The sequence below is a fragment of the Pinus tabuliformis genome, chromosome 6 (genome assembly GCF_031772625.1).
Source record: "Pinus tabuliformis cultivar Carrire ecotype Pingquan chromosome 6, CPIR1, whole genome shotgun sequence".
NCBI classification, from domain to species: Eukaryota; Viridiplantae; Streptophyta; class Pinopsida; order Pinales; family Pinaceae; genus Pinus; species Pinus tabuliformis.
In genome coordinates, this window is record NC_142292.1 from 1,543,977,085 (window position 1) to 1,543,988,547 (window position 11,463).

Here is an 11,463-nt window from a genome sequence, read left to right on the forward strand (position 1 = left end):
TCACTTTATAGAAGCCTGATATTGAATCTGATGTATCTCTGTAATTTCGTGTCATCTAGTTCTGAAATTTCTACCTGTAGTAGCCTTCTGCATCCTCTTTCCAATGCCACAAGTCTGAGCCAAATTGGATTCTCCAAGGAAGAGTTATGTGAAATCTCCCACAGTGACTTGCTTTTAGACTGGTTCAGTAGAGCGAACTTGTACGACGTGCCACGAGTCACTGTTTCAACCTCTGAATCGGAAACCAACACACAATAAAATACAGTCCGTCCTCTTTCTATACCTTCTTACGAAATTTCAATCCGATCCCTAGAGAGAAAGTTATGACGATTTTCCCCAGGTCACCTGTTTTGAATGTAATTCAGGAGTCTGCAAAAAGACCAACTTCCTCAGATCATATCTCCGAAAATATCACGCGAAAAGCTCTGAAATTTGGACCCAAGGTTCAGCACGATTTCTTCTCAAATGGGTTTTTTTTGCGACTTCTGAAACGTCACAGAAAAAAAGTTATAGCGAAAATTACACGATGACCTGTTTGGAGCAGCGAAACCCTAGAATCCAAAGCTCTGATACCAAATGTTATGAAACCAGCTCAAGAAAAGATAGAAAAGATAGATCAACGCCTTAGAATTCAGCCTCTTCGAGGGGGAAACCTCCTTTACATTACATAAATGAACAATTCTTGGATGATACAAATGACAAAACCTCCTTTCTATATATAGGAGTCTAAGGAGTCACAATATAATCCAGCCGACCTAACAATAATAATATAAAGCCACAAAAATAACAATAGAGGGATTCTATGGGCACATAAATAACAATATGGGGGTAATAGGGGCACAACAATATAAATAAGGGGTATAACTACAATAGTAATTGGGTAATCACTAGTATTATAGGGACCCAACAGATACCTTTGAAAATGGCATGGGCTTTGACAATACACAAATCACAAGGGATGACTTTGCAACGAGCTACTTCAGATATTGGAGATAGAGAGAGGGAGGGTCTGACATTTACAACCATGTCAAGAGTGAAATCAATATATTGTTTTCATATTTCACTGCCTTTTTCTTTTCAATGTGATGGGAAAATAAAAGACAATGCATAGTTTACACTTATAAAGAAAGAGGAGGAACGATTGAAATCAATATCATTTTTGGGGTATTTATCTTGAATACATTACTATTCATGAATTCTTTTTTGTATCTGTTGTTTTTTCTTGCAATTATTTGTATCCATGCCTTTAAGAAAAAGAAGATTAATTCTCTCTAGTTGTTTTATTTTTTGCATTTATTTGTATGCACCTTGATAAGTTCTTTGTTCCGCATGTTGTTGATTTCAATAGATTTCTTGATTGCAGAAGTAAGTAGATTGACCATTTCTAAGAAATTTCATGTGCTAATAAATTTGTTTGTGACTCTTTTGTTGTTTGATTGGTTGAATTGTAATTATTTCAGTTTTTTTCCCTCGTTGTTTTCATTCCTTTTAGATTTATGTTTTATAAACTAATTTGTATATTTGATACAAAAGAGCCAAAACTATAAATCGACAAATTTTCTTTGTTTGAATGGATTTATTTCAATTGAATCTTTTTGTAAATGATTTATAAATATTGAGAACAATGATCATTTGCATTACATCAAAGTGATTAAATCTATTGCAATAACCATTAGTTTTGTTACCTTTATTCACGGAAAGTTTGATAGAAGACATGGCTTCCATATAGATTTTGTCAATGACCATATGTGTTTTTTGAATGAAATGAAATGAAATGTTAAAATTTTATATAATTTGCACCAAAGAGAGTTGGGGATGAAAACAAGAAGGGACTCGCTTGAAAACATGAAGTATAGTGATCATTATCGTGTTGATTTGAATTGGCGTTCATTTTCCACCACTCTGGGTGTGTTTTGGAGGAAGTTGGTATGAAGTAATTGTGTTCTAGTCAAGTCTTGAAACTTGGAATTTGTCATGGAATGTTTAAAATTTGTTATCCTTTTTTTGTCGCATTGTGAAAAAGATGTTCAGAATCGTCCTTTGTTAATCATCATCAATGATTGTTAGCGATTCACAATAGTTGTCGATCATGCAAAAGTTTATGTTCTCTTTAGTACATTTACTTTTTCCTATAATTATACTTAATCTGGAATTTGTATTTATCTTGTTTTATTTAAATTTTTGTGAGATTACTTTTCCCATAATTATATTAAATTTTTTTTTTTATATTTATATTGTTTTTCTTTGATTTATCTATGGTCTCATAAATATGGTTATATTTATTAAGTATTGAAAATATAATATTAATATTTTTTTATTATTATATTAATAATATTATCAATAATAATATTCTCTATATTAACAAATTGTATTTTTTTCCGAGGAAAAAATCAAAACTTTTTATTAAGTGACTATAAAAAGTTTTACAAGCAATATTGGTCTTAAGCCATAACAGGTGGCTCATTTGTTGCTGATCTGCTCAACATTTAGGAGCTGCTTCTACTGGTTTTTGTACCTGTACAATCTTCCTCCCAATGGAGGCATAGTAAAACTCATGATGACAACCGAAACAAACAGCTGGGGTCTCCTTCAGCGGAAGGAAAACAACCCCATATAACAAAATAGTATGAGTTTATAAACCGGAAAGTAACCATTAAAAGTATGTATCAAAAAACTGTTTGCTGTGGCTATAAACCTGAAAGAACTGATAAGAAAACTGATAGATATATACACAGAAAAACCATATAAATCCGCGAAAACTGCTGTCAAAAAGAGGAAGATGTACTGTAATCAAAGTGACTGTAAATAAGGAGGCTGATTTGAGATGACTGTCTGTCCCTGTCTGATCTCTTCTACTGTCCAGCTGCCCATATCCTGTTGTAAACCAGCCTTAGAAAGCTGGTCTGCTTCCTCATTCTTGTCCCTGTAAATATGGCAGATAGAAAACTTATTAAAAGATGCCTTTAATAAAGAAATTTCTTCAACAAGAGTCATCAAAATCTGATTTTGACAAGATGCATTCCCATTGACCCAATTTATGACATTTAGTGAATCCCCAAATATCTGAATTGTGTTGATGTTTCTGTGAAGAAGCCAGCATAAGAGGTAGCGCAGAGCAGATAATTCAGCATAGTTATTTGTGCCGGTACCCAGCCCAACAGAAGCTTTTAAAGAGTGATTCGGATTGATATGTATGCACAGGCCAGCTCCAGCCCTATTGTTTTGGGATGCCCCATCAAAGAAACCACAAGGAATGCCTTCCTGTATGTTGATTTGTTTTTGATTTGGTTTAGGGTTTTTAACCTCAGGGGGCGGTAAGGCAGAGTATATAGCAGCTATATTAATAGCAATGACTGAAGGAGGGGTGTCCTTATCTTGGAAAAGACTTTTATTTCTGGCAAGCCATATACCCCAGCAGAAAATAAGAGGCAGATTTCTCAAGTTTCCCTCCGGATAGGCATGCCACCATTTCCTCCAGGCTGTCTCCAAGGGTTCATTCCCCCACTGAGCTTTTATCTTGAGCATACCAGTGACCTCCTCCCATATCTTTCTTGAAACAGCACAATTTATGAAAAGATGACTAATGGTTTCTTCTTCAGACTTGCAAAGGGGGCATCTACCAGGCCCAACCAAGAACCTAGCTTGTAAAATTTCCCATGTTGGGACCTTCCTTTTTAAGATGCACCAGAGAAAAAGCCTGGCCTTAGCTGGGCTTTTGAGTTTCCAGATATTTTTGGCCCACCAATCCGGAACCCCCCATCCTTTCTTTCCCATTAAGAAAAGGTATCCATCTTTTGGGGAATATTCCCCTGATTTACTCTGTGCCCACATCAAACAATCAGGTTCATCTTTTATCCTGACATTTGAACGTTGTAATTCTTTGATGAAGCCCTCCCACTCAATCTTCCATCTGACATTTAGCCCCAAATCTACATCATCCTTCCAAGCCTGGCCCCATATAGTAGACTGCCCAACCTTCTCCACCTGATTTAATGCTGTAATACCTTTACTATCCAAGTGTCTGAGAAGCCCTGGTGATAAGGCATAAGCTTCATTGCATCCGACCCATGGATCTCTGCCAATCCTTACCTGTCTTCCATCTCCAACTTTCCAAGCTAATCCTTGCTCGATCACTGAAAAGGCTTCTACCGTGGCTTTCCAGATGGCTGATATATTTTTTATCTTCTTATTTTGACTCTGAATCCAGTCCTCCATAGGGATAGGGTCGATGTACTTTCTTTTCACCAACCTTGTCCATAGATTTTCCATAGTTATTAACCTCCATCCTGATTTCGCTACTAATGAGAGGCAGAAATCAGGGAGTCTTTTAATGCCCCACCCTCCCCATTCTTTTGGTCTAGCCACTTTGTCCCATGCTACCCAGGGTAACACAGAGGACTCCTTTGTTCCCGCCCATAAAAATCTGCAGCAAATTCTTCTGATTTTCTCCATCACGCCTTTGGGGATCCAAGTTAGAGTAGCCCAGTAAACCGGAATGGCTAACAGAACTGATTTAATAAGGGTTAGCCTACCAGCTCTGGATAGCCATCTGAAGCTCCAATGTGAGATTCTGGATTCAATCTTAGCGATGAGCCAATTCCAATCCTCTTTTTTGTAACCTGTTGGCTTTAACCAAAAGCCCAAGTATTTGAAGGGAGAATCCAGTGGCTGAATGGGGAAAGGGAATAGATTAGCCATTCTATTCCTTTCTCTTCTTTCTAAATCCGCCACACAAGCTTGGGATTTTCTTGAATTTATCTGCATTCCAGTTGCTTTAAGAAAAAGGTCAAAAATGCATTTTAGCTCCTTTAGTTCATTATAGGAACCATTGGTGAAAATCAATATGTCATCTACAAAAAGAAGGTGTGTGATGAAGAGATTAAATGCTACCTCGATACCCTTTACCTTATCCTCTCTTCTGGCTTTGTGAATCAATCTACTTAGCCCTTCAGCCACAAGAAGAAACAGAAGAGGGGATAATGGACAACCTTGCCTGAGTCCTCTCTGGCTGTTGAAGAAAGAGGAAGCTGCACCATTGACCAGAACTGCAAAGATGACATTTGTGATGCAACCCATGATCTAGCTAATAAAGGGATAGCTGAATCCCACTTGAGTTAGCAACATTCGCAGATAGAGACAACTGATCCGATCATATGCTTTAGATAGGTCAATTTTGAGAACAGCCCCCTTCTTTTTCTTCAATCTGACACTATGAATGACCTCCTGGGCTACCCCAATCGCTTCATGAATTTGTCTTCCTTCCAGGAAACCAAATTGTTCCATTGATATATTTTGTGCCAGGATTGGAGCTAATCTGAGGGCAATAACCTTTGCTATAATCTTGTAGATGCAATTACACAGTGATATTGGTCTGAAGTCTTCAAAACTTTCCAGGTCATCCTTCTTAGGAATAAGAGCAATAGAGGTTGAGTTGAAAGGTCTATAAACTTCTCCTTTCTATCTAGACTCTTCAACTACTTCAGTAATTTCGGATCCTATTTGGTAATAAAAATGGAGAAACAGTTCTATAGTCCAGCCATCTGGGCCTGGACTCTTATCCTTGCCCATGAGCTTCATAGCTGCTTCAACCTCCTCCTTTGATACCGGGATTGAAAGATCTTCTGCTTCATCTTCCTCAATGAATCTAGGGAAACTTTGCACAGTTCGAAAGACTTCTGCAATAGTAGCCTCCCCAGAGTCTGCAAAAATATTCTGGAAATGTCTTTTCCCTAACCCAGAAAGCTCTGGAAAGGAACTAATTTCCCTCCCTTCTTCATCTTTAAGGCGCCAAATAGTATTTGCAGCTTTCCTACCTTTTGCAAAGTTATGGAAAAACCTAGTGTTCTCATCCCCAGATTTTAACCAAATTTCCCTACTCTTGATTCTCCATTCTTCTTCCTTGTCCAAGAGGATTTTATTTTGCTGCTTCTCCAGAAGAAGAATTCTGTCTTTTGAAGCCTGTGAAGAGTATCCATCTACCTCCACACTTTCCATCTGCTTCAGCTCCTCATTTTGTTTCAGTTTTCTTGGCTTTGCCCAGGATATTGTGGCTTTCTTCAGTCTTTTGAGGTTCTCCATAAACAAAAAACATTTATCCTCATCTGTATTGTGAACAGGGTGAATCCATGTTTCATTAAACAGATTGCAGAAAGAGAGATCCTGAAGCCAAGCTGGATTGAACTTAAAAGGGGCAGGAGGCTTGGGAGGAGGGAAGGAAAGATCTAGAAAAACAGGGAAATGATCGGAATTCCCTCTTTCCTCAACCCACTGTCTGAGCATGGGGGTTTTGGAGATCAAAGACTCAGCTACCAAAAAGCGGTCTAGTCTTTTGGCTATCCGATCTTCTCCTACCCTTCGGTTCCTCCAAGTAGGCTTTAGTTTGATCGGTGAAGGATCTGTGAAGTTATTATCCAAGATGAGGTTAAAGAAAAAATCTGTTAGAGGATCTTCTCTAGCTGATGGTCCCCATGCTTCTGCTCTGCCTATGGAAAAGTTTAAATCACCTCCCACCACCATCAAAGGGGATTTCATCACAGATTTTGACATCAAATCTTCCCAAAAATATTCCCTGCCCTGACATGGCCCATAGATATTTACTAAGGAGATAGGGAAAGTGAAATCTGGAGATAAAACCTCCATGCCCATGACTTGTTTCATCCCCCATTGGTTTATGACCTTTACCCGTCCTTCTTTGAAACCAATAGCAATGCCCCCCGAGTGACCAGAGGAGTCTATAGCAGAAAAGATCCACCCAGGCAGAAGGGTTTTAAGCATGGCTTCTATCTCACAAGCCCTCCCCAGGGTTTCTTGCAGAAAAATAACATCTAAATTTGAATTATTTATCCACTCTTTCAAGGCCAGTTTTTTAGGTTTGCTGGCCAAACCTCTGCAATTCCAAGATGTCAAGATCATTTTATAACACTCTCAGGGGGTTGGGCTGCTCTAAGAACCCCCGGGATAGAGTATTGTTTACCATCTGCAACATCCAGTTTAGCTTTAAGTTTTGCCTTGGACATATCCGATTTCCTACCTCTCTTATTTTTGGGGCAACTCTGAGAGGGGGTCAATCCCAATCCACCTAATGTCCCCTGATCACTGTGAATCCCTCCCAGAGATCTCAGGTTATAAGGGCAATGGGAACGAGAAGCTGGATGTGAAAGAGGGGGCCACTGGTCTTCACAGTTTATATCCAGAGACGGTAATGCATCAGCAATAGTGTCTACATTCAGGGGACTGGAAATATGTTCCATATTTTCAACAGTATTAATTTCTTGCACATAACTATTAGGATATGAAACATGCGAAGGAAAAGAAACATGCTCAGGAGATTTTAGAGATGAGATAGGGATCCCTGAGCACATACCCTTTTCTTCGGCTTCTTGCGGAATTTGACTTGCAGCATCCTCCTTGACGAGCTCTTCCGCGGCTACCACTTCTTTAACAGGTTCCTCCACAGCAACCGCCGGATGATTGTCGGTTTCCTGAGCATCCTCTTGGTTTGGTATAGCTTCATCCACAGGATCCTTAATAGTCTCCTCTGTCTCCATATCCTCTGTTCCTAGCGGCTCAGGAATTTCATGCTCCACGGGTATCTGAACAGTATTTTGATCATTTCCTCTATTAGCTGTAGTCCTCCTGAAATGTCACCTTCTTCTCAGCTGTGGGCAATCTTTTGCCAAATGCCCGTACTCATGGCAGCAATGGCATCTGAACGGCAAGTATTCATAGTCTAATGTCTGTTCAAACACGTATTCTTTGTACTGAAGATTTATTTTTTGTGCCAAGCCTCTACTCGGGTTAAGGAGAGCCAAAATACGCGCCATCGTTCTATCCTTCGTCTCCAAAAAAGACATATCTGCCTCCAAATAAACCCCCAGCCTATTCCCAATTGATTTGAATACTTCTTCTGTCCACAGGAAGGATGGTAAACCCGGAGCTCGCACCCACACAGGGAACTCGTCCGTTCTCTCCTTGAAAGCATCAAACATGGGGGTCCATTTCTTTAACAGTACAGGGATGTTTCCAATGTGCCAATTACGATGGAAAACCCATTCTGCCGCGTCTTTATCAACAAAACAGAGCTTAAACCACCCCTTCCCTAAAACTTGAGCTTCAAACTGTATAGGTCTGGCAGACACAAAACAAGTCTCACCCCATACTTGAAGAAATTCAGAGGAAAATTTCTTACCTCTAGCTCTGCCGACCAAGGTACAATCTGCCACAGCTAGGGTTTCTTCGATTGAAACCTCCATCCCCAGGACCAGATTGCCCTCAATCTCCTGAGATCGAATGGGTATTTGTGGTTTCCTTTTTGCACCTTTGATTCTTAACTCTTGCACGGAAGATCTGAAACCCCTTCGATCATCATTTCTTTCTGGGATAGTCTGCGCTATGCCCCCAATAATTTCTATCTCCGGCTGTGTCGGGGACTGTCCCGCAAATCCTGCTTCAATGTTCCCTGAAGGCAAAGGGCCCGTTGCCAGTCCATCAGAGGCTGCCCGATCCCCAACTGGATGTTCTCCGATACCATTTACTGTAGACCCTTTTAGAGAAAAGGATTCTCTTGGCAGAGAAACCCTTGAAATCGATGGAAGGCCCCCTGGGATCCTTGACCTACTATTGCCAGCAGAAAGCCCTAAATTAGTTAAGTCTTCAAAACCCTTAGAGGGCATAAATCGAGTTGACGCTGCTTTACCCTTTGGATCTGAGGGCAACCCTTCCTCATCTGTCCCCCTGGATACTATTTCGCTTCCCACCTGTTTGGAAACGGCCGTTATGTATCTATTGTGAGCCGCGCTGCCCGCATCCTTGTCTTGTAGCCGAAACAATGGCGGTTCCACCTGAGTTAAATCCTCCAACCTAGACAGTTCGAAGGCCCCAAAATAGTGTTCTACATTCTGAGCGGTGATATCCTTCCCCCACATAGAGAGGATGTCCTCCAATGCTGGGTCCAGGTCTACAAAGTCGGCGGGATTAACCATGGTTACAACCCGTTCCAATGTATTTGCTACAGCCGATAGTCAACAGTGGTAAACTTCACGGTTTCTTGTGGAGGAAAAACGGAAAAAAGGCGAAAAACAAACTGTAATCGACTATTAATCATAATACTATTATTTTTTATTAATTTACAATCTTAATTAGTAACATTTGACATGGTTTTCTTTCTATCATCAATATTATATTATTATTGATGTTAATAATTAATCGTATTATTTATTGTTATTAATAATAATCTTGTTGTTGTTGGTGGTTTGTTTGTTAATAATATTCTTAATTTATTTTATTAATGAATTTCTATTTCTATTTTTAATTTAAATCATTATTATTAAATTAATATTTCTATGGATATTTAAACAATTAATATTCAATTAATATTTTCAATTAACAATATTAATATATTTCTATTTATATAAATAATTTATGATTAATAGTATTATTTGTTGATTTTATTAATGAATTTCTATTTGTATTTTCCTTTTAAATAATTTTTATTAAATTAATATTCTTACTAATATTTAAACAATTATTATTCAATTAATATTTTCAATTAACATTATTAATATATTTCTATTTATATAATTAGTTTATGATTAGTAAAATAATATGTTTAGGTTATTAATTTTTATTAATAATTTTCCCTTTAGTTTTATTAATTTAATTATAGTTTATTTTATCATATTTAAATAGTTTTTATTATTAATTTACATTATTAATTAACGTGTATTTATATTATTAATTTATAAATAATTTTAATTGTTTTTTTGAAAGAAAGCCACCAATCTTAAGGAACTGAATGCTTTCACATTATAAATGAAAATTTTATGGGAAACTAAATCTAGCCTGAATATTGTCTTCTGGGAATGTGGTGACAACTAGGTGAATGACTTGCTTGCTTGGCATGAAATCTACCATTTGGTAAATTATCATGTAGTAGTTAGGATCCATTTGTGTCATCCATTGGAGGGTGGCTGGATCTCTCCTATAAAATAGAGGCGTTATTCCTGGAAAGGTGCTTCAACTTGGCTATGTTTTGTGAGTAAGGTAGAAATTGGAGGGTGGGTGGATCTCTCTTATAAAATAAAGGCCTTATTGCTGGAAAGGTGCTTCAACATCGCTATGCTTTATGAGTAAGGTAGAAATTTTCTATTTTGCAGTGAAAATTTGACATTGGTCGTAGATCCTAAAGTACTTATCGACATTAGAGAAAAGAGATGGACCATAGTTTCCACACCTTAAAATCTTATAAGTTTTTTCCCTAGCTACATAATGTCTTCCACATTCCTCCTAATGAATATCTTTTTCTCTTTTATTTATTTTTTTATAATGTTTGTTATTATTTATTTATGAAATTAGTTTAAATTATTATTAATTAGCTTATATATATTTATTATTATGTAATACTATTAATATATAATATTAAATATTGTAATTGATTGATATAATACTATATAAGTTTATCAAGGTTTGTCAACCACATCTATATTAATATAAATGTGTTTGTGATAGTATTATTTTGATTCAAGTTTGAATTATATATATATATATATATATATATATATATATATATATATATATATATATATATATATATATATAATTGAATGAAAATAATATATATTTTTATTTGTTTAAATATTGTTGGGGTTTTGGGTTTATGGTTTAAGGTTTATAATGCATTAGTAAATTCTTTTAATAAACACCTAAATAAAATTTTGGAAACGCTTTTTTAAATGTTATAAAATATATAGGGTTTAGGTTTTAGGGTTTCAGGTGTAGTGTTTGGGGCTTAGGGCTTAGGTTTTGTAACACTTTAGTAAATTATTTTAATAAACACTTAAATAGAAGCTACAAAATGATTTTTAAAATGTTATAAAATGATTAAGGTTTAGGATTTAGGGTTTAGGGTTTATGGCTTTTATGGTCTATGATTTTTAGGGTTTAGATTTTTTTATAGTTTATGGTTTTTTTAGGGTTTAGGGTTTAGGGTTTTTAGGGTTTAGGGTTTTTATCGTTTAGGGTTTGGGGTTTAAGGTTAAGGGTTTAGGGATTAGGGATTTAGGGTTTATAGCACTTTAGTAAATGGTTTTAGTAAACACTTAAATAAAAGTTAAAAAGCACTTTTTAGAATGTTATAAAATCCTTAGGTTTTAGGGTTTATGATTTTTTAGGGTTTAGGGTTTTTTATAGTTTATGGTTTTTTAAGGGTTTTTAGGGTTTAAGGTTTTTTACGGTTTAGGGCTTGGGGTTTAAGGTTAAGGTTTTATGGATTAGGGATTTAGGGTTTATAGCACTTCAGTAAATGGTTTTAGTAAACACTTGAATAAAAGTTACAAAACACCTTTTAAAATGTTATAAAATCCTTAGGTTTTAGGGTTTGGAGTTTAGGTCTTAGGGTTTACGGTTTAGGGCTTAGGGTTTAGGGTTTAGGTTTTGGAGTTTACGGTTTATAGTTTATAAGACCTT

General features: G+C 36.6%; 1 protein-coding gene across 1 annotated transcript; it reads right to left on the minus strand.

Annotated features, from left to right (window-relative positions):
• Positions 1-2,790: 2,790 nt before the first annotated feature.
• LOC149264609 (uncharacterized) lies at positions 2,791-5,076 on the minus strand. Its single transcript, XM_089399874.1, has one exon. The coding sequence runs from the start codon at positions 5,074-5,076 to the stop codon at positions 2,791-2,793; it is 2,286 nt and encodes a 761-aa protein (XP_089256000.1).
• Positions 5,077-11,463: the final 6,387 nt, after the last annotated feature.